Below are 24,981 nucleotides of genomic sequence, written 5' to 3' on the forward strand. Positions count from 1 at the left end.
CTAGAGTGACCCTTTAACAATCAAAGCCTCTATTTTTTTTTTAGTGGACTTAAAAAATTGGAATTGTGATCATCTTTAAATGCTTTCATTTCTTTGTTAGTTCTATTAAATATTTTAAGGCATATTTATATTTAAGAGGAGTTTATATATATATATTATAAAATACCTTTATATAAACACGATATTTTCATCCCTGTGTAGACACAAAATTCTTATTGTGTTTACGAGATTATAAGGTTAAATAGATAAACATTTTTTGTGAGTAACCAAACAAACTATCATGTTAAATTCGATAATCAATTATGATACCATTTATAATAATATTGCTTCCAATCATATCAATTTTATTTAGGTTTAAAGGTCATGACTCCAAAGTTGTCTTGCATGGTTTAAAAAAAAGAAAAAAAACTCAATACATTTTTGTTATCCAATATGAGATATTAATAATTACCCTTACTTAGATATAACATATACGTAGATATAACATATTTTTTATGTCAAATATAATTACTGGACCAAACAAACGAACTCGTACCGAGAATTATTCATCTACACAATTAAGGGAATATATATAAAATAATTTTCTCTTCTAACAAGGGACATCCAAGTTACATCATATGCAAACACAATAAGGTCATTGCGTCTCATAAAATTGCACCATATCATTCTTTAATTTGAAAAAAAAAAAAAAAAATTCCTCGGCCTAAGAAAGCATTTACAAAAGAAAAGCCGGATTTTTTTTGAAATCGTAATTGCCCTTTTAAGAGATTGGTAGATCAAACCCAGAAACTCCCCAATAATTGAAAGAACAATAAGAAAATGGATAAACATTTTCTCTCACTCTAAAGTTCTTATCATATTATTATTATTTTTTGCTAACATTTAGAACCTTTTTTCACAACCAGGCACCAAATCCAAATCACGAGCGACGGACAAGACACTAGTAAGAACAACAACCAACATCACTTGCTGATCTTTCCTCTAAGCTTGACACCTAGAACCTTCTCCATCTTCGCAAGCACCGCCTGGTTCGGCACTGCCTTACCGTTCTCGTACTCCTGAACCACCTGAGGCCTCTCGTTTATCAGCTTAGCCAGCTCCGCTTGGCTCATCTTCTTCTCCAACCTCGCTTTCTGTATCAACTGTCTCACATCCACCGATACCCTGTCCAAAGCCGCCGGCTCCGTTCCTTCATCCAGCTTCCTCGTGTTCATGATCGGAGCCGCCTTCTTGTTCGCACCGCCATCGAACTTCTTCAAGGTCTGGACTGGCGCGCCTGACCGGATAGCCTTGTTCACGGCCTTTGGATCACGAAGCTCTTGCGCTTTGGGCTTCGACTTGTGGAGAACCACTGGCTCCCAATCCTGGCTCAAGGCTCCTGGAAATCTGTTTGGCATCCTAGAGAATCGAAGAGACAGCAAGATATTTTTGGACAAAGAGATAGCTGAGGGAAAAAGCAGACGTGGGGTTCTTAAAAAGCTGAGGGGATCTCTCTGGAAGGTTCGATATTGTCATTATCGGGATGGGCTTTGCTTTAGAAATAGGCCCATTTATTCTGCACTGAGGTCGTGAGACGTGACCCGGGCGGATCTGGAACCTTCTTAATAGCAAAGAAGGGTAATTTTGGCATTCTAAATTAGATACCATCTGCGATTGGACTTCCTCCAGTCGGATTTTTGCCACGTACGTTTGTTTGGAGGACCATTCAATCGAACGGTTCACGAGGTATGTTGCAAGCTAATATTGTAGTCAAGTGAATGCCTCTGTTTTGGCGCGCTTTGAATCACAAAAGTTTATACAACGGACGGCTCAGATCAAACCACTCGACTGAGGGACATTGTCACCTTCAAAAACTCGGAAGGGGCAAAAAGAAATATTGGCGCCAATTCTTCATCTGCAGATTCTAGTTATCATCTCTCGTTCTCTCTAGCTCTCTGTGTCCACGCCAATCTTACGATGCAACGTCAGAAATCTATATTATCTTTTTTTCAAAAACCCTCGCCGGAGGACCAAAAGTGCGGAGGTTCATCAGCCGCCGACACATCCGCGGGCCGGAGCGTTTCTCAGTTTCCGGCGAAGCAACGGAACCAAAACTTCGCTGTTGGTGATCAACCTACATTTCAGATCCCAAAGCACTCGTCTATGGAAATCACAGGTACGGACACTCCGCCGGAGAAGGTGCCACGTCAGATGATACCGGCCAGCTTCACCGCAAATGACGACAGAAAAGCTGCTTCTTCTTCTTCTTCTTTGTTCTCAAGTATCATGCATAAGTTTGTGAAAGTTGATGAAAGAGAAAGCTCTTGCGAGAGGTACTTGTTTTGAATCTCTAGGGTATTTATCAGTTCTTTGAATAATCATTGATCTGGTCACTAATATGTTGTTTGATAGACATTTAATCATTTGGTTTTACTTTAAGGTTTGATTGGGTTAAGTTTTCGGGCTTTATGTGTTTTGATGGTCCCTCGATTCGGTGGCCAAAAGATGGAACGGAAATGTAATTTCCTTTCATGCTGTTTATTTTCTTGGGAAATGACAGTTTTGACTTAACTCAGCTGAAACATTTACTAGAGCAACTGTGATTTGCTGATTATTTACAATGCTATTGTGGATTCAAGAAGTTATAAGAATACAGTATGTTCTACTGCACAAGCGTAGATGACAGTCTTGAATGTGACTTTACCAAATCGTGATATTGCAAAACAAGTTGGAAGGTGGATGATGGAGACTGCTTTTTTATTTGTATTTGAGTTTATTTTATGTGTAGTTCTTATGAATTATTGGGCAGAAATAGTTGGCTGTTTTATATTTTGATTTGTGATCCCCAAAACCTATGGAAGATTGATATTTCTTGATTCTCTAGAAAGTTAAAGTTAAACAGTAATTAACACTTGATCAGTTTGGAAACTTCCTCAACCGAAACGCTGTCCACTAATGCATTTCTCTTTCAATTTTGTTTTTGATCTCAACTAACTTCTAGAAATTATGACTTGTTACTAACAGATAGTATGGGAAGATTATGGTTTTGATTGTACGAAATGCATCTTAATTTGTTTTTACTCCCACAGGAAAATGCATGGGCATATAGTTCCTTGACGATGTTACATTTAGGGTTAATTTCATTCACCTCCTCAGAGGCTTGGGCTAAATATACTTAACCATCATTAGTTTGAAATTTCAAGAAATACCTCCCCTTTGATGAAATTTCAAACTCATGGTGCCCAAGTGTATTTAGCTCAAACCTTAGGGCAGGTGAGTGAAATTTACCCATTACATTTATGTTATATTACTCTCACACTTCAATGCGTAGAGTCTTGTATCAATTGGTGCACACACTTGTAGGAAAGAAATGCACAGTGGATCCTCTAATACTTGCTCGACATCTGTTAACAGTGACTGTGAAGTGCTCCCTAAAGAAGGAAATGTGTTTCACAGTGATGCAAAGGAAAGTGGTTTTAATTCTACCAAGCAAGTTAATCAAGTGTGTTCACTTCATAGTGAAAGTGGTGATGATGATATCATTGGGCCTGAGACACCTGGTATGCGACCTTTTGTCCCCCGTTTGAAACGAATTCAAGAAGATAACTTTGAGAATAAGAATGAGTGTTCCTTGCTGGATTCTAGCAAAAGACTGAAGCTTCTTCAGAATTCAACAACTGGAAACAAAAACTATGGGGAAGTATCTGATACAACTAGCAAGTTTGAATGGCTTGATCCTTCCCGAAAAAGGGATGCTAATAGGAGGAGGCCTGGTGATGCTCTTTATGATAAAAGGACACTTTATATACCGCCTGATGCTTTGCAGAAAATGTCAGCAAGTCAGAAACAATATTGGAGTATCAAATGCCAATATATGGATGTTGTTCTCTTCTTCAAAGTGGTTAGTTAAAAGATGCATTCTGTTTTTTATTAGGGTGCATCAAACATCAATTGGTATGTCTATGCTTTCTGTTTTATTCAACTGAGATTTGGGCTTTCACTATTGTGCTTTGTCACTATCTGAAAGTTCATAATAAGTGCTTTCATGTTTCATGTATATACTGATTGAACTTTTGTTACTTCTGTAATCCAGCAGTAAGGAAAAAACTTTAGATCAGCAGTCAATTGTATTGATAATATATATGATGATCTATTGCATATATGAGCATCTGAGTAAAGTCAAAAGCCTTTATTGTTTATGCAGTCAGGTACTATCTTCTTCAATTGAAATGTGAGTACATAATATTATAATAGACAACTGAAGTAATTCCCTTCAGACGTAGACAATGTTTTTAGATTTTGTTATGCTTTAGTTTAAGATTATAATAAACAAGGAGTTAGTAGAGGCAGGCGGCTAAGAAGATAATTGAAAGCACTTGGAAGACAGGATTCCTACATAACAATCCACCATGATGTGGGAAATAAACCACTAAATGCCATCTACATGCTATTGACTTATTGATAAGTGGATTCTATATGAATTAATGATGTTCTCAATAATTCTTAAAAGTATTGGAGTCTGATTGTATGTCTATATACTTAAGGATGTCTGTATTGCACAGCATTGCATACCATTGTAAGTAAATTATTAGCTATATTTTCCTTCACTAGTGTAAACAAGACAAAATCTAACTAGAAATTAAATGAGACAATGTGATTACGGTTCATCCTGCCTCCAACTTATAGTTTAAGAAATTTAAAATAAAGTACACGCTTGTAATGGTAATGCTTCAAGCTCTTTTCTTTATCATTTGAGTTATTTTATATTATGTAACCCTTGAAATGTAGGCATATTAAATAGATTGCCCTTTTTGGGTATAAAATTAATTTAAATCATTATTTGTGTCAAATGACAAATTTGATAGTCAAAGTTTCATAATTGTAATGCCTTTTGTTACCCATAAATTTTTTTTTAAAAAAAAAAAAAAGAAAAAAAAACTGTAGTGCCTTTTGTTCTTTCTCATCCATACTAGTTATCATGTATTACATGAACTTTGGGATATAGGCATGTTCTTGTTATATATATGTCTGTTTTTTATTTTTTTGATACATGGGTAGTGTACAGAAGGTGCTAAAGGTGAGAAAGAAACAAAACCAGCAGCCACAAACACTCTTCCACCATGTAGAGCCCAAGCATTTGATGAGGAACCAAATTGTAGTGGCTGACGAGATCAATGGAAGAGGGTACACTTAAGGGATCTTTTAGGGATTGATTTGAGTGTTGCATTTCAAAAAGATCTTCAATTGCATTCTTTCCAAATTGTTCAAAACAAGTGCAATTGAGCCATCCTCCATGCTTTCCTGTGCCTCTTCTCGCAAAAGCCCCATGCTAACCCATTAGCAACTCTTTCACCAAAGAAGGGAGTACCTAATAGATGCTGAATAAAGAGAACAAAAGATGCCATGACCCTTTACTTTCCGACAATGGATGAGCAGGTCATTAGCTGAATCTTTTGCCCTCTTACTAATGCAACAATAATTTACCAAAAACCATCCTCTTCTTTTGAGCTGATCCAAGGTTAAGATTCTTCTCCAAGCAACCTCTCACACAAAGAAGCCCACCTTCAATGGAGCCAAGAGTTGCATGCTTCTTTTGAGAGGAAAGTCACACTTCCATCCAACTTCAAATCCCACTCTTATTTGCCTCTTGGTGCCATTCAGCCTCACACCCATTGTGCCTCCCTAACTCTTGAACATGCCTCAACAAACTTTGAACACCATCCAATTCCCAATCTTGGAATTGTCTTATGAAATGAGGGTCCAAAGCACCTGCCCACGCATTTCCTCCTGAACATCAGCCATCCCTACCTGCTTACAGTTGCAAAAGAGACAAGATGGGGAAATTTTTTCAATGGCGAATCTTCATGCCAAGCATTTTTCGTAAACTTGACTCTTCTCCATTGCCTACATAAAACCAACTCTTCGGTCTCTGCATGGGAACACCACCTTCATGACTCTTTCATAAAATTTCCCACAATAACCCATCTCTAAAAAGGCTCCCTCTCTAGACCTATCTCTTAAGACCATCCTTTTTTTTTTAATCCATACAAATGGATGACCACTTCACAAGGTGCAAGTTCTCCTCAAGAGCTCTGTCCTGCTGCAAGAAGTCAAAGTAACAAATATATGAATTAAATGGGCAAAATTGAAAGAACACATTTTAGGAGAGTGAGCCTCCTGCTCTTTGAAAGGTATTGTTGTTTCCAGTGAGTCAACCTCTCATTGAACCTCTCCTCCATCATGTGTCAAGCTTCTGAAGATTCAAATGAAGCTCTCAAGGGCAGGCCTTAGTAAGTGGCAGAATGTTTCTTCTCTCCACAATCCATAAAAGATTCTAACTCCTCTATTTAGGGATGCTTCTCATAGGAATTAATTCACTCTTATTTAGAGTAACTTTCAAACCTAAAGAAGCCTGAAACCAAAGAACTGAAAGACTTACTGCTCGGAAGAAGACTTACAAAAAAGAAGGGGGTCATCAGTGAAAAAAGAGGTGGGAATGTCCACATCCTCTCCTTCCCTACTGGCTACATTCAAGCCCAAAGTGAAGCCTGCCTCCTAGCCCTTCGGAAAAGCACAGTAGGAGCTTCCCACATTTCTGATTTCTGCTGTTCATTTCCTTTTTTTTTTTTTTTTTTTCACTTTGTATTTCATAATCTAGGATGGCAAAACATGTGTACAAGTTAAGGCTTTGGGCTCTTTTATCATAGCTGTAGCTTCTAGTAAGGGTTTGACCACCCACCCTTGTGGCGCCCCCCAACCCTAAAAAGGAAAAAAAGAAAAAGTGTAAATATGGGTTTTCTATTTATTATATAAAGAAATTTAAATTCTAGAATATCCTCCTGAAAGTTCTTTGTAAAAGATCCCACTAAACTTTACTGAAAAGATATACTAAGTCTCAAAGTGTCAAATCTCTTATACTTTAAAATGCTTTAGTTGTAACCAAACATCTTGTGAAGCCCTTTTAACAGTTAAAAGAGCTTTTAGGCATCTAAAAAGTTGCACTGAATTGGGCTTTTATTGTGCATCCTTCCACAGGGCCACAGTGGTTGGTTTGGATATTGAAACATTTAAAATGCATCTTGAAAAAAGTAACTCTTTAGAATGTTGCCTCTTGTGCTTCAAACTTATGTTTATTTTATTTTTTGTTAGGAAATTCCTCTTATAACTAAGAAAATATCTGTATACAGAAGTCCTGTATTGTAGGAATTGCATGTGACTGATTTTAGTTTTTCTTTTAGTTTAGACTTCATTTGTTTTGAATTCATGCATGCTTAATTCCGCAATTTTTAATACAATGTAGGGAAAATTCTATGAGCTTTATGAACTAGATGCTGAAATTGGCCATAAGGAGCTTGATTGGAAAATGACATTTAGTGGTGTGGGGAAATGTCGACAGGTAGCTTCAAATTTTATGTTGTTTGTTCTTTCTCCATTTTGTTCAGCCTGTTATAAGCTATTGCCATGTCTTTAAGGAAGTCATCTGTATTTCTTGACATCCCACTATTTAATCAGGTTGGTATTTCTGAGAGTGGGATTGATGAGGCTGTGCAGAAGTTGATTGCTCGTGGGTAAGGGAACGATATTGCAAAAGTTCATTTTAAAATAGAGTTTTTGTAAGAAGGAAAAGTACCCACATTAGCAAATATTCACTATAAGCTTATCTCTCAATATTGGTACAACTTTTATACACACTAAACTCTTCCTTTTTTGTACTACAAGCTAGTAGAGAATGTAAAAGGGGCATTCCTAAACTTGTTTATGGCTTGCACTTGGTCTTCTTTTATATGGCTCCATATAGTTCATGCACACTGGTTAAGCTGATACTTGGTTGAGCACTTGCTCCTCTTATTTACCTATTATTATCATTATTTTATTTTGTTTTGTTTTTCCTGAAGATATAAAGTTGGACGAATGGAGCAGTTGGAGACATCTGAACAAGCAAAAGCCAGAGGTTCAACTTCAGTAAGTTTGCCAAAGGTGGCCTACAGAGCCAAAATCTTTTAGATGTTGATAGAATTATTATCACTAGGGCTGTTTGACAATTGAAGATACTTTTTATTCCTCTCACCATTAGAGGAATTAATATATTTCATGTTCTTAACCCCATTTGTGATTTGGACCCATAATAGTTATCTTAAGGCCATTGCCCTGCTGCTTTAACCGTGGTTGCCAAAAACAAGTTCCTAGTTTCTTGACTCTGGTAATGAGCTGAAATCCATGGATCCTGTGCAAGGGCAAAATCTAGGAAAGTGGAGGAAAATAAAGTTTCTGTTTGGTTGCAACAATTAGAATTGTTTTCTGTTTTCAAAATGAGAAAAATGAAAACAATATTGAAAACATGTTTGGTAATGCATTGTAAAACCTGTTTTTTGGAAACATTCTTGGAACTGAGTTGTTAGAAAATAGTTTTAATTATCATTTTTTTCTTGCATTTTAAGAATACAAACACTTTAAAATTTGAAAATGGTCCAAAAATATACATGGTTATTATTATTATTATTTTATTTTTGAAAATGTTAAATCTTTGAAAATACCATGTTTATTTCATTACTACTCTGCTTTCCTTGACCCTACATAACCTACTACAGTCAGTCCATTGAATATCTTTACCTTGTCTGCTGCCTACATATGAGAACAGTGATGATATTGCTTAATGTAATATAGGCATCTTGGGTTTACACCAGGAGCTGCAAAAATAGAGAAATCAAGAGGGACAGTCCACTAAGAATGGTTCTTACCTATTAAAGAGAAAGGAGAAAGTCTTTGTTATCTTTCTTTGTGGTGGGAGTTGGGGATATGGTTCTGTAAATGGTTCCCTCTTAAGGCCCATAATACCAAACTAGCCTTCACTTGGTAATAACCAGTATGTTTTGGATAAACTTTGTTTAAGTAGCTAAAGTGACTCATTGAATACCTATAAATTTTCAACTGGCGATTCTTGTTTAATATGTTAAACTAGCTAATGTGGGAACTTTAGCAGCATGTAAAAACTAAGGGCCTATTTGCAAACTGTTTTTGGAAACAATTTTCTATTCCAAAGAATAGAAAATAGTTTTCTATTGTAAAGAATAGAAAATAGTTTCCTAACTTAAAAAAAATATTTGACAAATTTTTCACTCAAAAACAGTTTTTTGAGGATTTGTTTTGGGGTACTTTCAGGTTTTTTTTTGTTTTTTGTTTTGTTTTTTTTTTTTTTTTATGGAGTATTCTAGGAAACAATTGAAAATATGGAGGAACTTTTGCGTTGTGCACGAGTGCACAGTACCACAGAGAATAATATGAGAAGACTACTTTTCATATTTGAGTTCCCAAATGAAATTTTCTCTGAAAACAATTGAGAATGGTTTTTAAGAAGTATTCTAGAAATTGTCTTTTGAGAATTGATTCTGAAGATGTTGCTAAACAAGCCCTAATTCTTCCGCATATACTATTATCCTTAGTGACTGTAAAGTCTGTAATTATTTCTAGTTGCTTTGTTCCTTTAGCCTCATATTTGAAGTGTATGTTTCCTCTGTTACTAGAACCAGATGTTTTTAACTACATGCTATGGCATTGGTTGTATGGCTATCAAAGTCCGGTGTGTGATTAGTAATTTTGGGTTTCAGGTAATTCAAAGAAAACTAGTTCATGTAGTCACACCATCAACTGCATGCGATGGCAACATTGGGCCTGATGCTGTTCATCTTCTTTCTGTAAAGGAGGTTTGTATGCGCTTTTATTGATTACCTGTATACATATCTTTATTTTTGCATTGTGCATGAAATTTTAAATTCTGTTAGTTGCTCTCCAGTTTTAGTGTCATGTGCTATTTTGAATATCTAGGCCTTGGTTGTTGCTTACATATATATTATCCATTGATTTTCCTTCTTTTTCATTTTCCTCCCTCAGTGTGTTTTATATGGGTGTGGGGAGATATTCATCTTTCAAATTTAAAAATTCCACTCAGGAACATATTAATAATACTTAATTGTGTAAGCAAAGTTTTACTCAAAATTGATGACTAAAATCATGGATACCTTCACCTACTATGATATGAGTCAAGCTTCATGAACTTTTACCATTTTATATGAATTGATTTCATTTCAAATCTCATTGAAGCTAAGCCCAAAATTAATAATTATAATCTTAGATGGTCCTGTGCTTGGTCATGTTTGCATGATTTCCTCAGCCTTCTGGAGATTGAATTGGAAAATTTTGCAGAGTTGTAAATTCATATTGACTGTGCAATGTTTTGTTTTGAGTAAGTGCATTATGTTCGGATTTGCTTTATTACTGATCCTATACAAGGGGCACCTTGTCCTGTTTAATTTTTAGGACATTTTTACTGCCTCCAGTAACAAGTCTTCTGGGCATTTTCACAATACACATGTCTGAAACCATTCTGGGTGCATTCAAATTTACCAGCCATTATTTGCTTCTGGAATGTGTTGAAGCATGCTACCATGTGTATTTCATTTTGTGCTTTTTGTTCTGAGGTTCTTCCCAAATTTTTATTTTCTTTATTCTGTTGTGTGTTAATAATTTTTTGGATTTGAGCTATTAGAGGCCCACTCTTTATGGTTCTTCAATGCAGTAATATATACATTCCATTTTTCTTTTTATCAGAAACAAACATTTTCATTCATCAAACAATTGATATATACAAGAAGGATAAGTAATCCTTCAAAGATGTACAAAAGATGGTAGAAAATCACCAAAAACTAGAACCACAAAAACTGCCTCTTGTCATAAAAACCTGCATTTAAACAGGAGCAAAAAGCATTGGACGCTCAAAGGGGAAGGGAATCTCCAACACGGGAATAATATATACATTCCATGAAGCGCATATATGACACATCTATGTAGCCTTATTTTCATGCTTATAATTTGAGAGTTGTGTCCAACACCCCATATTTCTGCCAATATGTTGTATTGGTGTCCTTGTCCACTAATTGTTGCCAAATGAAATAAAAAAACAGCTGAACAATTATTAAATCGGATAAACCTATAGAACTAACCATGCCAGCAGACTCAAATCTCCCAATTATCATCCAATAAATTGTGTCTATTTATGTCATAGACTGGATATGCTCAGATGACCAAAGGACCTTGGATGTGAGAATAGGGACCGTGTTCCTTCCCTTCATAAAATGGCTGGTTCAAATGATTTAATGTTTTGGATGCAATATCATGGTATCTTCCATTCCTTTTTCATGGATACAATCTACCTAGCTCCGAGCATTACTAAATCTTCTGTGTATTAATTTCTTGCTATCATAAATTTATTTTTTTGAACTTGACCAGTCCAATTTGATTATTTTTTAATTTTATTTTTTTTATCTTTTTTATTTTTTTCTCGTGATTTCACCATGAGGCTTTCTTTAGACAAACGCTTATCAATGGTTTGCATCGGATTTGGTTTTTAGGGTAACAACATATTGGAGAATGGTTCAGTTATATATGGGTTTGCTTTTGTTGATTGTGCGGCCTTAAAATTTTGGATTGGATCCATAAGTGACGATGCTTCTTGTGCTGCTTTGGGGGCTTTGTTGATGCAAGTATGCTCTTCTACCTCTTGTTTCTATTTAAACTTCTATCCTAATGTTCTACCTATCAGAATAAGAAACATTCTTATTTTCTTATTTGGTTATGATTTTAGGTGTCACCTAAGGAAGTCATATATGAAAACCAAGGTGAGATATTTATTTTTATTTTTATCTTTATTTTTTTAGGCATACTGACTTTTTGCTTCGTGCAACTAAATATGCTGATTATTGCAGAGCTGTCCAAAGAAGCTCAGAAAGCACTCAAGAAGTATTCATTATCAGGTGAGGATTGCATTAACCTCATTCATATTGACTAAAATGAAACATGTTCTACGTGCCTGTATTTATCAACAACATCAGTGCTTTTAGATGTAGAAAACAAAATATGTTCTGCATCTTCAGAACTAGTAAAAAACTAGCTGATTACCATGAATAAAAGTCACATGCATAGTGAAGTAAGACTAGGAAAAAACTCTTTGTTCATCTAATTCAAATTTTTTTCTCCTACTTTAAGTTACGCATGTCTTTGTCATGATTTTGGAAGAGAATATAATTCAGTTTATTCCTTGAAAGTATTTCTTTTCTAAGTGATATCAATGCCTGCTTCATTGCAGAACATGGTTCATTTTATGTATTTATGATTGTATAGGCTGACCATGGAGGTATCCATGGGCTGGGAATGGATGTATGGTATTTGTTCATTCTGCTGATATGAATATGAGCATGTCCCCCTAAATTCTGTAGGTAAACCTGATTTAACTTGATAAGTACCTTAAGGAGCTCAAGAGTCATCAAAATGGATGTTTGATGCACCAATAGAGGCCTCAAAGAGTACCCAAAATTTTTTGTTATTTATTTATTTTTTGTGGTTTTATTTAGTGCATGTCTCATTTTCTAGAGATGGGGAACATTGCATAGATACATGAAATGTTTCCCTGTACCTAAAATTTTATTTCCAATTAAGGAACATATTATAGAGTGCTTCTAACTAGTTTCTAGAAACTTATAATAGTCAAGAAAATATTCCTTTTGGGTTCTCATTTGATCTTTGTTGCTAGTTATTAGAGTAATTAACTTTGGTAATATCATGATAAAGATTTTAGATTATTTCTCCTTCTTGGTTTGTTTGTTTTTTTTCTCTCTTGTTTTTTGAGGAACTTTAACAAGATAGGAATTTATGCTGAAGTAGAATAATGAGATCCACTATAATTTTCATATTATCCAGACTGAAAGGTTGATTAAAACTGGCTGGATGGTCTAAACCATGCTCTTGGCCACCCTTTAGTTCAGCCTGCCTGATCCTATTCTGGAGAAAATCAAAGTCATCAGTGTAAAATACCAACTGGTAACCTGTTGGTTGTATACTTGTCACAGGAGGGCCACCATGCCTAGGTGTGTCATAGGTGTGCCTTTTATATGTAAGCACGAGCTCTAAGTTCAATGTTGTTTTATTTATTTATTTATTATTATTATTTTTAACATTGTGACCATGTAACCTCAGCATGCCAAGTGTCCAGGAAGTCATTTCTTCATGTCCTGTCATTTTGTATGTTAATTTAATTCTTAAAGACTGTCTTGCTTTTAGTTGTGTGCCAGAAATTCAGTAGACATTTATGATGCCCGTGGCTGGAGTAAAAAGTACCAAACCGATCTTTTTTTTATGTGGTAACCCTTTTTTCTAAAGGAGGTCCATGCTTGAAACCAGGCACCTGTGCAACTATGCTTTCTGTACCATTTCTTTTCAACAATTACTGGTACTTGCTCATTTAGTCTACCCAAACATAACCCCCTTTAGGCTTTGCTGAAGGGTTGGGGAGGGTTTGTATTCTGTTGGTTTTCACTGATTTCCTATGATGATAAATCAAGGCATATTCAGGGCACTCTATCTGTAAGAGAACTTGGTGACAAACAATGTGATGGGAATATGGGAACACAAGCCCTGGATCTTGATTTCGTGGTTTATGTATCAATGTATTTGTTTGCTTGTATTTACTCATATGTATCTTTCAAATTTTAGACAACACCTGAATGTTGTTTAGCACTTTTTGGTTTTATTTTGTTTGTTTTTGTTCTTTTGGTTTTTCTCTATGGGAAGGCTTTCTGTATTACTTGTGATCAAATACTCTTCTTTGACTAGAGAATGAGTCATTCTTTTGATCATGCTCAAATAGGTGTTTTGAGTTTCTTATATGTAGAAGGCCTGCCACTTTCTTGATGTTGCTCTTGTTTTCCTTGTTAGCCATCTGTACCATTAACATGATATCAAGAACTTGTACAATCCATGCATCAATTTGTGTTATCCTCCTCGTTAGTTGATCTGAAATGCTCATTTCTGTTTATTAGTTCATAGTGTATCATCAATTGAAGCACTATTTTGACATTATTTGGAATTTATGTTGTTTAGCCATTTGTCATAAGCAGGAATTGTGCCTAAGTTTTGTTCACATTGCAGGCTTCACTGCTTTGAAGTTGACTCCTCTTCCGCTGTGCACTGATTTTGTGGATGCTTCAAAAGTAAGAAATCTGATTCATTTGAAGGGGTACTTTAAAGGCTCTGATAATTCATGGGATCATGCACTTGATGGTGTCATGCACCATGATCTTGCTTTATGCGCTCTTGGTGGACTTCTTGGTCATTTGTCCAGGTTGAAGGTAAGCTTGTTTCTATGCCCATTTTTGTTTTAATTTTTTTTCATTATTGGGAGCATGTATGCATGTGATACTTATAATAGTCAACATCTTTTTTCACGTTTCTAAATAGTTGGATGATACTTTACGTAATGGAGATATTTTACCATACCAAGTCTATAGCGGTTGCCTCCGGATGGATGGACAAACACTAGTCAATCTTGAGATTTTCAGTAATAATGCTGATGGTGGCTCATCAGGCAAGTGTTCACTATTTAGCTTCCCGGAAAATACCTAGGCACTTTTATCCATCCTGTACTGCTTAGTTCTGTAATGCTGACATGTTATGTCTTACTTGAGTTTCAGGTACTCTATACAAATATCTTGATAACTGTGTAACATCATCTGGTAAGCGGCTTTTGCGGAACTGGATCTGTCATCCACTGAAAGATGTTCAGGGAATCAATAATAGGCTTAATGTAGTGGAGCATCTAATGACCAATACAGAAACTATGTCGTTCATTGCTCAATGTCTTCGCAAGCTTCCAGACTTGGAAAGGTTACTTGGACAGGTCAAGGCTAGTGTTCAGTCATCAGCTTTACTATTGCTGCCTTTTTTTGGCAAAAAATTATTGAAACAGCGGGTATGTCTTCTCCACTAATAGCTGAAGTCCTTGTACCTTGCACTTCTTCTGTATTGCATTGTTTAGCAAAAACATATCATCTTTTAATCCTTTTTCTTCCTTTTAAGATATTGTTACCGCACCTGGCCTTCTTTCTCATTTTTGCATTCTCTATTCACCATGGAAAAAAGTGTCTAGTTTTTGCATTTTCTGATGAGTTACATGAATCATCTTAATTGTAGGGAGCACAAGTGTTAGAATCATCTGCCTGTGTTTTGGCATTGTTACTTGGGATTTTACATGCAACTATGTAATTCAGACCTAAATCTTGTATGTTGGGGGTTGTTCAAGTGCAGCAAAAAAAGTTCGTCACATTACATACACAAACTTCTCATGGATAAGAAACTCAATGACCAACATTTGGCTTGCCTATCTCTTATATTTGGCTGGAAAAACACCTATACTGGTCTAAACACACTTAGCCATTGCTCTGCGGTGTTAAGAACACTAATTTTCCCCTTCAGAGCTGGGGTTTTCTTTTTGTACCTGTTATAAAGAGCAATATGCTTAAATATGTGTTAAAAACTCTATGGCCTATATACACACTTCAGAATGAATCTTAAAATTGCTAATTATCAGATAATTATGGTATCTATTTTTTAGTCGCAAAAAAATAACCTTTTTGTATCACTTTGTTGTTTTAAATCAAAATATATAACTTTCCTTATTATTGTGGCACAGGTAAAAGTGTTTGGGTTGCTTGTTAAAGGTTTGCGCGTTGCAATAGACTTGCTAGTGCAGCTACAGAAGGAAGGGCACATAATGCCATCATTATCAGAAGTCTTAAAACTTCCAATGTTAAGTGGTAGTAGTGGGGTTGATAAACTCCTTACTCAGTTCGAAGCAGCAATAGATAGTGACTTCCCCAATTATGAGGTTTGCTTTTTTTCTGAACAATGCTGGTCTTTGGTCTTTTCAAGAGTTCTCTGCCTTTGTTTCAATATGCTGTTCATTACTACGTCTAATAGAGCTTAACCATCACTTGCATGCATAAATTTATCCATCATGAATATCAGCTTAGACTTAATTTTGTATTTTAACTCATTTCTCCCACTCCAAGTTTCCAAAACCATAGAAATATGTTAAAAAGGGAGATAGGAGGAAAGAAGGGGGGCCCAACTAGGGCTGTAAAGTGAGCTTAAGCCAGCCTGATAACAATGTGGTTGATATATATCTGGCTGAGCTATGAATGAATGTCAACTGAGCCAAGTTCGGTCATTTATTTCAGCCTGACATTAAATTCTGAACCTCAGTGCAGCCTGACCTGTATGGGTACTTCTGTAAAATCTGGTGATCTATAGTGATTTTAGTCTAGCTCACATTTGCTAAGTTCCAATTTTGAATCTCCTGTTTCTACAATAGATAAATTTTTGTGTTCAAAGATCAAGACCAATTTGGTCAGTTGGTTGATTCATGTTGTTTTGAATCTGAATGCCATGTACTCAAAATCCAGTACTTCTCTTAGTAACCATTTGTTTTAAAAAAATTGCGTTTTAATGAGCTCTTTGAACCCAAGTGAGCCAAAACTCAACTCCACAGTTTATGGGCTCTGCGTGAGTTTGTATGTATGTTTCTATTCTTTTGTAAATAATTTTGTGCTAGTAACTAACACTGGTATGTTATTGCAGAACCATGATGTAACAGATTCAGATGCCGAAATACTCTCTATTCTGATTGAGTTATTTATTGAGAAAACTACTCAGTGGCTTCAAGTCATTCATGCTATTAACCACATCGATGTACTAAGGTCTTTTGCAGTCATTGCAAACTTTTCATGTGGGGCTATGTCTAGACCTGTTATTTTGCCTCATTCAGAACCAGCAACTTTGTCTGGAGAGACTAGAGGACCTCTACTTAAAATCAGAGGTCTATGGCATCCATTTGCTATTGGGGAGAATGGAGGACTGCCTGTCCCAAATGACATACACCTTGGTGAGGATACAGATGGCAATCATCCACGCACTTTGCTGTTGACTGGACCAAATATGGGTGGAAAATCAACCCTTCTGCGTGCCACCTGTCTTGCTGTTATACTGGCCCAGGTTAGTTTTGTTGTTTGGAACTTAGATTATCATAATGGATAGTTTAATGTCTTTCATAAATTTCAGGGCATAGGGATATTCTGATCTTCAATAGTTTCTTTTTCCTCATTTTTAACTCCCCCATGACTTGCAGCTGGGCTCTTATGTGCCTTGTAAGATGTGTATACTCTCCCTTGTGGATGTTGTCTTCACAAGGCTTGGTGCCACTGATCGAATCATGACTGGAGAGAGTAAGTTCTCCTTAACAGCTTAATGGTTTATGGATTTCATTTGAGTGTTACAATTGCTTTTGGTGATCCAAAATCTGTCTTTTCTCTGAGGCATGTCATGTAGGAGAATTCATCCAATACTTATAGCAGTCCATTTGTACGTTTGACATCTGAAATTGAAAAAGACGCTGAAACAGTCTCAATTTATTTTTAGGTACTTTCTTTATCGAGTGCACTGAAACAGCATCAGTTCTTCGAAATGCCACTCAAGATTCTCTTGTTCTGCTTGATGAACTGGGTCGAGGAACAAGCACCTTTGATGGATATGCCATTGCATATGCTGTGAGATTACAGTTCTTCAAACCATTAATTGATTTACCTTCTTAGCTGATACTCTTGTTTTTACTTTTCCAGACTACAATAAACTTCTTACTTTTAAGCAAAAAAAAAAATTATGTCAAATATTCACCTCACCTCTTCTAAAAGTGTGCAAGTTTACACATACATTTCTATTTTCTTTGCAGTTTGGATGTGTACATTGCCCATTTTAATAAAACATACTAAAATTTTGTATAGGTATTCCGCCATCTTGTTGAAAAGGTCAACTGCCGGTTGCTATTTGCTACACACTACCACCCACTGACAAAGGAATTTGCTTCTCATCCTCATGTCACACTACAACACATGGCTTGCACTTTCAACCTGAAGGGTGAAAAGTCTTCTGGAGGTGAACAGGAGTTAGTTTTTCTTTACCAGCTTACATCCGGAGCATGCCCAGAGAGTTATGGATTACAAGTGGCACTCATGGCTGGGGTCCCAAAAGAGGTGGTTGAAGCAGCTTCAACAGCTGGACGAATGATGAAACAGTCGATCGGAGAAAGTTTCAGGACAAGTGAACAGAGATCAGAGTTCTCAACTCTCCATGAAGAGTGGCTGAAGGCCCTATTGACCGTTTCAAGGCTTGGAGAACATAATTTTGATGATGATGCCTGGGATACATTGTTTTGCCTGTGGCATGAGATGAAGAGCTCATGCCAATCCACTAACTCAAGAAAGGCACTAAATTCACAGATTGCACCTTAGAAATCCTGAAGCAGTCAATTTTGAAATGATTTGGCAGTTCAGATCCATGACTTTGTACGTGCATAATTTAGATATTTGGTTGTAAATTGGGGAAAAGAACTGCACTGTAAATTGTTTCCTGATGCTAATAGCCTAAGAGCTTTCTTTCATTTCGGGTTTCCGGACATTGACGAGAGGCTGTGAAAGAAATAGGTGAATTAGAACTACTGATTCTTAAACTTAGAACACAGCGTTTTTTCTTCCACGTTCGAACTCTTTCGAGTTGCACTTCCAATTGTTCGAGACGCATTTACATTTTGAGCTACACAGGATGGGCCTTTCCTTCCCCGAGTTTGTTACCAAATAAAATCTACGGTAGTAATGATTTGTCTGGCCAGTGTCGACCATTTTTGTGGTGGGCCCACCATAGCTTGATGACCCGTGGCTTAAAATTCGAAACGTCAAGGCCCACTTTCTGGATTTTTGTGGTGTCCAAACCCAACTTGAACAAATATAGAGGCCCAACCTTTTCCCACTCTGAGCACTTTGCCTAACAGAACAGAACAAAATCAGCAGTGATTAAGGGTAGAAAATTTCAAGAATTCAACCTTAACCGTACAAATTAAGCAATAGTTGTAAAAATAAAATAAAATAAATTAGCCCCTTGTTTAGCAAACAATCCGGCCATCGATTTCACTCCCACTTCTTTGGGGTGGGGGTCTGAGTCTCAAGCAAAACGTTATCATTACAAAAATGCCCTCCTGTATTTCTGAAATGACTCCCCTTCGCCTCAACCCCAACATTCCTAACCGTTTTATGTATATCTCAAAAACGGGTTTTTTTGTCCGTGAGCCTGGAAAGGGAAATCAATGGAGAAAACAAGAGATGATAATGGTGAAGAGGAAGAAGAGGAAAATAAGCCTAAGAATGTGAGGGAACTGAGAAGGAGGGAGCTGGGGCTCTCATGCATGCTCAACACAGAAGTTGGGGCGGTTCTAGCGGTGATAAGGCGTCCATCAGATACCAATTCACAGTTCCTCGCCGCTCAAGAAGACAACTTCGATTCCTCTCTACTGCATTCCTTGAAATCCCTGCGAGCCCTTATCTTCAATCCTCAGCAAGAATGGCGAACCATTGATCCATCCATTTACCTGGCGCCTTTCCTAGACGTGGTACAAAGCGATGATGTCCCAGCTACAGCAACAGGGGTTGCTCTCTCCGCCATATTCATGATCCTCAAGCTTGAGATCTTTGACGAGAAGACCCCAGGAGCTAGAGATGCCGTCAATTCCATTGTCACTGGGATCACAACTTGTCGCCTGGAGAGAACTGATCCTATTTCCGAAGACGCCATCTTGATGAAAATCCTGCATGTTTTGACAGAGATTATGAAAAAGCGAGCTTCCATTTTGCTCACTGATCATGCTGTCTGCACCATTGTTAACACATGCTTTCAGGTGGTTCAACAGTCAGCCATCAGAGGAGATTTGCTGCAGCGGGGTGCTAGGCATACAATGCAGGAGCTCATCCAGACTATATTTTCCAGGTTTCCCGAAATCAACAAGGATAGAGACAAGTCACTGAATGATTTCCAAGACGGTGACATCAACAATGAAATGGAATCCGGGTATGGGGTTCGTAGTGCTGTTGATATCTTTAGCTTCTTGTGTTCCCTGCTGAACGTAGTAGAAGTTGTGGACATGGACGGTTCCCAAGTTCAAACTGCCGATGAAGACGTTCAGCTTTTTGCCCTGGTGTTGATCAACTCTGCTATACAATTAAGCGGGGATGAGATTGGGAAGCAGCCAAAGCTTTTGAGAATGATAGAAGATGACCTATTTCACCATTTAATCCACTACGGAATGTGCTCTAGCCCACTGGTTCTGTCCATGATTTGCAGTACTGTATTAAATATTTACAACTTTCTTCGCAGGTTAGAGTTGACCCATCTGAAGAAGCCCAACCCCAATGTTGTTGATTTCAATTCAAACCAGTGAAGTAACCAAAATGCATCCTTGTTTTCACAGGTTCATTCGTCTTCAACTTGAAGCTTTCTTCACATTTGTGTCGTTTAGAGTGGCTGTCCAAGCAAGCAGCTCACTCCAACTCAAAGAAGTTGCGCTTGAAGCAGTAATAAATTTTTGCAGGCAGCCAACATTCATATTTGAAGCATATGCAAATTATGACTGCCATATTATTTTCCGGGATGTGTTTGAAGAGATAGGGAGGTTGCTGTGCAAGCATGCATTTCCAACAGGGAGTCCTTTGTCCACTTTACAGATCCAAGCCTTTGAAGGTCTGGTAATTATGATTCACAATATTTCTGATCATGTTGATGGGGAGCATGATTCAAGCTCATCTGGACCATACCCAGTTGAGATTACTGAGTATAGGCCTTTCTGGGATGAGAATTTCAAGGCAAATGATTCGGAGGATTGGGCGGACCATGCAAGGCTAAGGAAAGCGCAGAAAAGGAAAATAAAGATAGCTGGGGACCATTTTAATCGAGATGAAAAGAAGGGATTGGACTACCTGAAAATTTCCCATTTGGTTCCTGATCCTCCAGATCCCAAACCCTTTGCTTACTTCTTCCGTTATACTCCCGGATTGGACAAGAGCATGATTGGAGATTATCTTGGCAGTCCTGATGAGCTCAACCTCCAAGTTCTTAAAGAATTTACAGAAACTTTTAACTTTTCTGGCATGATTCTGGACAATGCTCTCCGAACTTATCTAGAGACTTTCCGATTGCCGGGTGAGTCCCAGAAGATTCAGAGGATCCTTGAGGCATTCTCAGAGAGATTCTATGATCAACAATCCTCAGAAATTTTTGTAAGTAAGGATGCAGTTTTCATTCTTTGCTATTCCCTCATTATGCTCAACACTGATCAGCACAATCCACAAGTTAAGAAAAAAATGACAGAAGAAGAGTTTATCAAGAACAACAGAGCAATCAATGGAGGGAAGGATCTTCCTAGAGAGTACCTTTCTGAGCTTTTCCAATCCATTTCAAACAAAGCAATCTCACTTTTTGGTCAGTCTGGACAACCGGTGGAAATGAATCCAAGCAGATGGATTGAGCTGATAAACCGATCCAGAAACAGCGAGCCTTTCATAAAATGTGATTTTGATCATCGGCTAGGGAGAGATATGTTTGCTGCCATTGCCGGTCCTACAGTTGCAGCTCTCTCTGCAATCTTTGAGCACTCTGACGAAGATGAAATCATAAATGAATGCATGCAAGGATTGATCTCAGTGGCTAGGATTGCCCAGTATGGATTACAAGACACTCTTGATGAGCTCCTTGCCTCATTCTGCAAGTTCACTACACTGTTGAATCCCTATGCCTCTGCAGAAGAAACCTTGTATGCCTTTAGCAATGATTTGAAGGCAAGAATGGCAACTCTTGCGGTTTTCACCATTGCTAATAATTTTGGGCACTCAATCAAAGGGGGTTGGAGGAACATTGTAGACTGCTTGTTGAAGCTCAGAAGGCTTAAATTACTTCCCCAATCTGTCGTGGAACCCGAAATCGCTTCCACCTCATCATCTGACCTTCAAATGCACACAAGATCCGACTCAGGTGTGATTTTTCCTTCTTATGAATCTTCATTTGACAGCAACTGCCAGACTTCTAGCATGATGAGTCGGTTTTCGCACTTTCTATCAATGGAGACTGCAGATGACTCTTTAACACTTGGCGGAAGTGAATTTGAACGGAATCTAAAAATTATCCAACAATGCCGGATTGGAAACATCTTCAGCAATAGTTCAAAGTTACCTGATGATGCATTGCCAAATCTTGGGCGTTCTCTTATATTTGCAGCTGCAGGGAAGGGCCAAAAGTTTAGCACCCCAATTGAAGAAGAAGAGACTGTTGGATTCTGTTGGGATTTGCTCATCTCCATTGCTTTGGCCAATGTTCACAGATTCTCAACATTTTGGCCGTATTTCCATGATTATCTTCTTGCAGTTGCCCAGTTTCCGCTATTCTCTCCTGTCCCATTTGTGGAGAAGGCCATGCTAGGTCTTTTCAAGATCTGTCTAAAAGTCCTTTCTTCCTACCAATCCGATAAACTCTTGGAGGAACTCATATTCAAGTCCATAAATTTGATGTGGAAGCTTGATAAAGAAATTCTTGATACCTGCTGTGAGTACATCACACAATCAGTAAGCAAGATTCTCATTGAGTACCCTGCAAATTTGCAGAGCCAACTTGGATGGAAGTCAGTTCTCCAGTTGTTATCAATCACTGGCAGGCACCCTGAAACCTATGATCAGGCAGTTGAGACCCTGATCATGTTGATGTCGGACGGGTTCCATGTTTCAAGGTCAAATTATCCCTTCTGTATTGATTGTGCATTTGGTTTTATTGCACTCAAGAACAGTCCATTGGAGAAGAACTTGAAGTTATTGGACCTACTGGCAGATTCTGTGAATTTGTTGATCCAGTGGTCCAAAAACGGCTACTCAGATCCTGGGAATAATCTTAGCATAGCAAGCAGCACAAGTAGCTCCTCATTTGAGGATAATTCAAAGTTCAACCCTTCTAACTTTTCCATGAACTTGTTTATCAAGCTAGGTGAGGCACTAAGGAGGACAAGCTTAGCTCGGCGGGAAGAGATAAGAAACCATGCCATAGTAGCTCTTCAGAGAAGCTTCACACTAGCTGATGAACTAGATTTCACGTCAGTGAGCTGTATCAACTGTTTTAACCTTGTGATTTTTGCAATGGTTGATGATCTACATGAAAAGATGGTGGAATACTCAAGAAGGGACAACTTGGAGAGGGAGGTGAGAAGTATGGAGGGGACTTTAAAGATTGCAATGGAGCTCTTGACGGATGTGTTCCTGCAGTTCTTGAAACCACTGACGGAAAATTCAGGTTTCAGGACATTCTGGTTAGGAGTGTTGAGAAGAATGGATACTTGCATGAAAGCTGATTTGGGAGGATATGGTGAAACCACATTGCAAGAACTAATCCCAGATTTGTTGAGAAAGATGATCACAATTATGAAAGAAAAGCAGATTTTGGTCCAGAAGGAAGGTGAAGATTTATGGGAGATTACCTACATTCAGATACAGTGGATAGCCCCTTCACTCAAAGACGAGCTATTCCCCGATGAAGACCTGTAGAGGAAATTGGATGAAAGGGTAGTTTTGTTAGTTTTAAGAATAGTAATCCCAACAGATTAAGTCATTTTCCCTTTCCTTTTTCTGTCTGTATACTTTTTCCTAGAAGAAATCCATCCATTAGCCCTGAGGTTGCATCTATTAATAGGACCATGTTCTTGTTCCATGAGGGCATTTTCATTACAGAGATTCTGATGTGTTTCCTCCAAGATAAGAAATCTCATTGTTAGGTTTAATATCATTTCATAGGTTGGAACTTGAATTTGTGTATCTGTCTGCAGAAAGAGTCTGCAATCAATCATTCACATTCCACCACCAACTGAGATTCATGTATTCCAGAAGAGTAGGCTTTCAACTTTCAAGGATGTGTGTAATGAAACAGAATTATGACTTCATGCCTACTGGTTTGCACTAGAAATGATCATTTCTGAAATTTGCTAATGTCTTCCATTCCATGTGCCATCTCATCGCTTTAAACAGACTTGTTAGAAATATGCCTGGATTATGATTAGTGATCAGCATAATGGAAACATAGATATTCATTTCTCTCTTGTTTTCCTTGAAGTGTAATGGGGTCAAATTGGGCTGATGAAATTTATGTGGAAGAACTAATTGCTTTTAGAGGGCATGATCTTTTTATTACTGAAAGTAATATGGATTTGCACGTGAATAAGATTAAAACATGTCACTAGAGGATTAGTCAAACAAATCTAAGAAAAGCAATATATTAAGCTTTGAGACGATCTCTATTCATTCACATGGCTAGGAAAACTCAAATCACCATCCAATTTTTTACAAAAAGTAGGTATCATTGCATAAAAGTACAGACAACTAAAGAGCATGGATCCTTTTTCCAAGTGTTTTCTCTATTGTAGACCATGTCCATTAGTACCTGAACTTCGATTAAGGTTCTCTCTTACTACTAAGAAATCATAGAGAAGAGGAATAAAGAAAAAGAAATTTGAAGTCTTGTTTTTCTCTGTTGAAGTATTCCTAAAGGAAGTTTCAGATCAAATGGAGCATAATTAAAGTATTCTCTTTAAGATACATCCACAAAATCCTGATTTTCCAAAAGAATTTTTCATGGGTAGGAATGCTTCTCACAAAATTATGAACCCATGTTGCCAGTTGCTACCATGTTGGTTGTCTGGGACAAAGCAATCATTTTAGATTGTCTTTCTTGTGACAACTAAGATACCCATAAACCATTACAAACAATTAAATGACATCATTTTTGTTCCAGCATACCATTCCCTGGCACAAAATTGGATCCACACATATTTTATGGACCTGAATTATTGGGATTTTATTTGGTGGAAGTAGAGATTTGTGTTGAAAGAACATTGGTTTAGTGAAAAATGTAGGTTGTGTACTGTAATAACCTACTCCCAATCATGTACATGTTATCAATTTTGAGTCTATTGAGTTTTCATGACTTTAAAACACATTTACATGGGTAAGAGGAGCTTATACAATCACTCCCCTCATGCAGATACGATGTCTTTGTTACGTCCCATAGAATTGGGGAGCCAAACAAATGGACACCCCTTGCAAATCGACTCTTAATATGATTTGTAACAACTTACTCCCAATTATAGGGATATTGTCTATTTTAAAAGCCCAAAGTAAATAATATCTATATGGAAGGGAACAGGTCCGTCACATGCACATTTGCTAATCATGTGAAAGCACAAAAGAGTATTTGTTTATTACTGCAGTT

The 24,981-nt window shown here is 37.3% G+C and overlaps 3 protein-coding genes across 4 annotated transcripts; 2 read left to right on the forward strand and 1 right to left on the reverse strand.

Annotated features, from left to right (window-relative positions):
* Nucleotides 1-830: 830 nt before the first annotated feature.
* Nucleotides 831-1,597, reverse strand: LOC100249249 (multiprotein-bridging factor 1c). Its single transcript, XM_002284569.5, has one exon. It carries the CDS (start codon nt 1,395-1,397, stop codon nt 963-965), a length of 435 nt encoding a protein of 144 aa, XP_002284605.1. The 5' UTR covers nt 1,398-1,597; the 3' UTR covers nt 831-962.
* MSH7 (DNA mismatch repair protein Msh6-2) lies at nt 1,528-18,298 on the forward strand. 2 transcript variants are annotated; one of them, XM_019223216.2, is made up of 17 exons: nt 1,528-2,312; nt 3,394-3,880; nt 7,280-7,375; nt 7,492-7,547; nt 7,875-7,956; nt 9,585-9,680; nt 11,385-11,516; nt 11,618-11,651; nt 11,739-11,786; nt 13,957-14,156; nt 14,266-14,392; nt 14,499-14,776; nt 15,497-15,691; nt 16,444-16,857; nt 16,991-17,087; nt 17,281-17,408; nt 17,643-18,298. In XM_019223216.2, exons 1-17 carry the CDS (start codon nt 1,957-1,959, stop codon nt 18,147-18,149), a joined length of 3,333 nt encoding a protein of 1,110 aa, XP_019078761.1. In that variant the 5' UTR covers nt 1,528-1,956; the 3' UTR covers nt 18,150-18,298. The 2 variants fall into 2 exon arrangements, with proteins under 2 accessions (XP_019078761.1, XP_010656338.1); XM_010658036.3 differs by having other exon boundaries at nt 7,875-7,941.
* A 554-nt stretch (nt 18,299-18,852) lies between these two features.
* On the forward strand, nt 18,853-23,702 carry LOC100255904 (ARF guanine-nucleotide exchange factor GNL2). Its single transcript, XM_002281148.4, has 2 exons — nt 18,853-20,061; nt 20,156-23,702. Exons 1-2 carry the CDS (start codon nt 18,998-19,000, stop codon nt 23,262-23,264), a joined length of 4,173 nt encoding a protein of 1,390 aa, XP_002281184.1. The 5' UTR covers nt 18,853-18,997; the 3' UTR covers nt 23,265-23,702.
* The last annotated feature ends 1,279 nt before the right edge of the window (nt 23,703-24,981 follow it).

This window comes from Vitis vinifera, chromosome 11 (assembly GCF_030704535.1).
Source record: "Vitis vinifera cultivar Pinot Noir 40024 chromosome 11, ASM3070453v1".
NCBI lineage: Eukaryota > Viridiplantae > Streptophyta > Magnoliopsida > Vitales > Vitaceae > Vitis > Vitis vinifera.

Excerpts from the sequence above, each read along its gene's own strand:
- LOC100249249 (XM_002284569.5), bottom strand. The coding sequence starts at position 1,397 with ATGCCAAACAGATTTCCAGGAGCCTTGAGCCAGGATTGGGAGCCAGTG.
- MSH7 (XM_019223216.2), top strand. The coding sequence starts at position 1,957 with ATGCAACGTCAGAAATCTATATTATCTTTTTTTCAAAAACCCTCGCCG. Across the intron at positions 7,376-7,491 it reads GTGTGGGGAAATGTCGACAG|GTTGGTATTTCTGAGAGTGG; the intron begins GTAGCTTCAAAT and ends CTATTTAATCAG. Across the intron at positions 14,393-14,498 it reads TGCTGATGGTGGCTCATCAG|GTACTCTATACAAATATCTT; the intron begins GCAAGTGTTCAC and ends CTTGAGTTTCAG.
- LOC100255904 (XM_002281148.4), top strand. The coding sequence starts at position 18,998 with ATGGAGAAAACAAGAGATGATAATGGTGAAGAGGAAGAAGAGGAAAAT. Across the intron at positions 20,062-20,155 it reads ATTTACAACTTTCTTCGCAG|GTTCATTCGTCTTCAACTTG; the intron begins GTTAGAGTTGAC and ends TTGTTTTCACAG.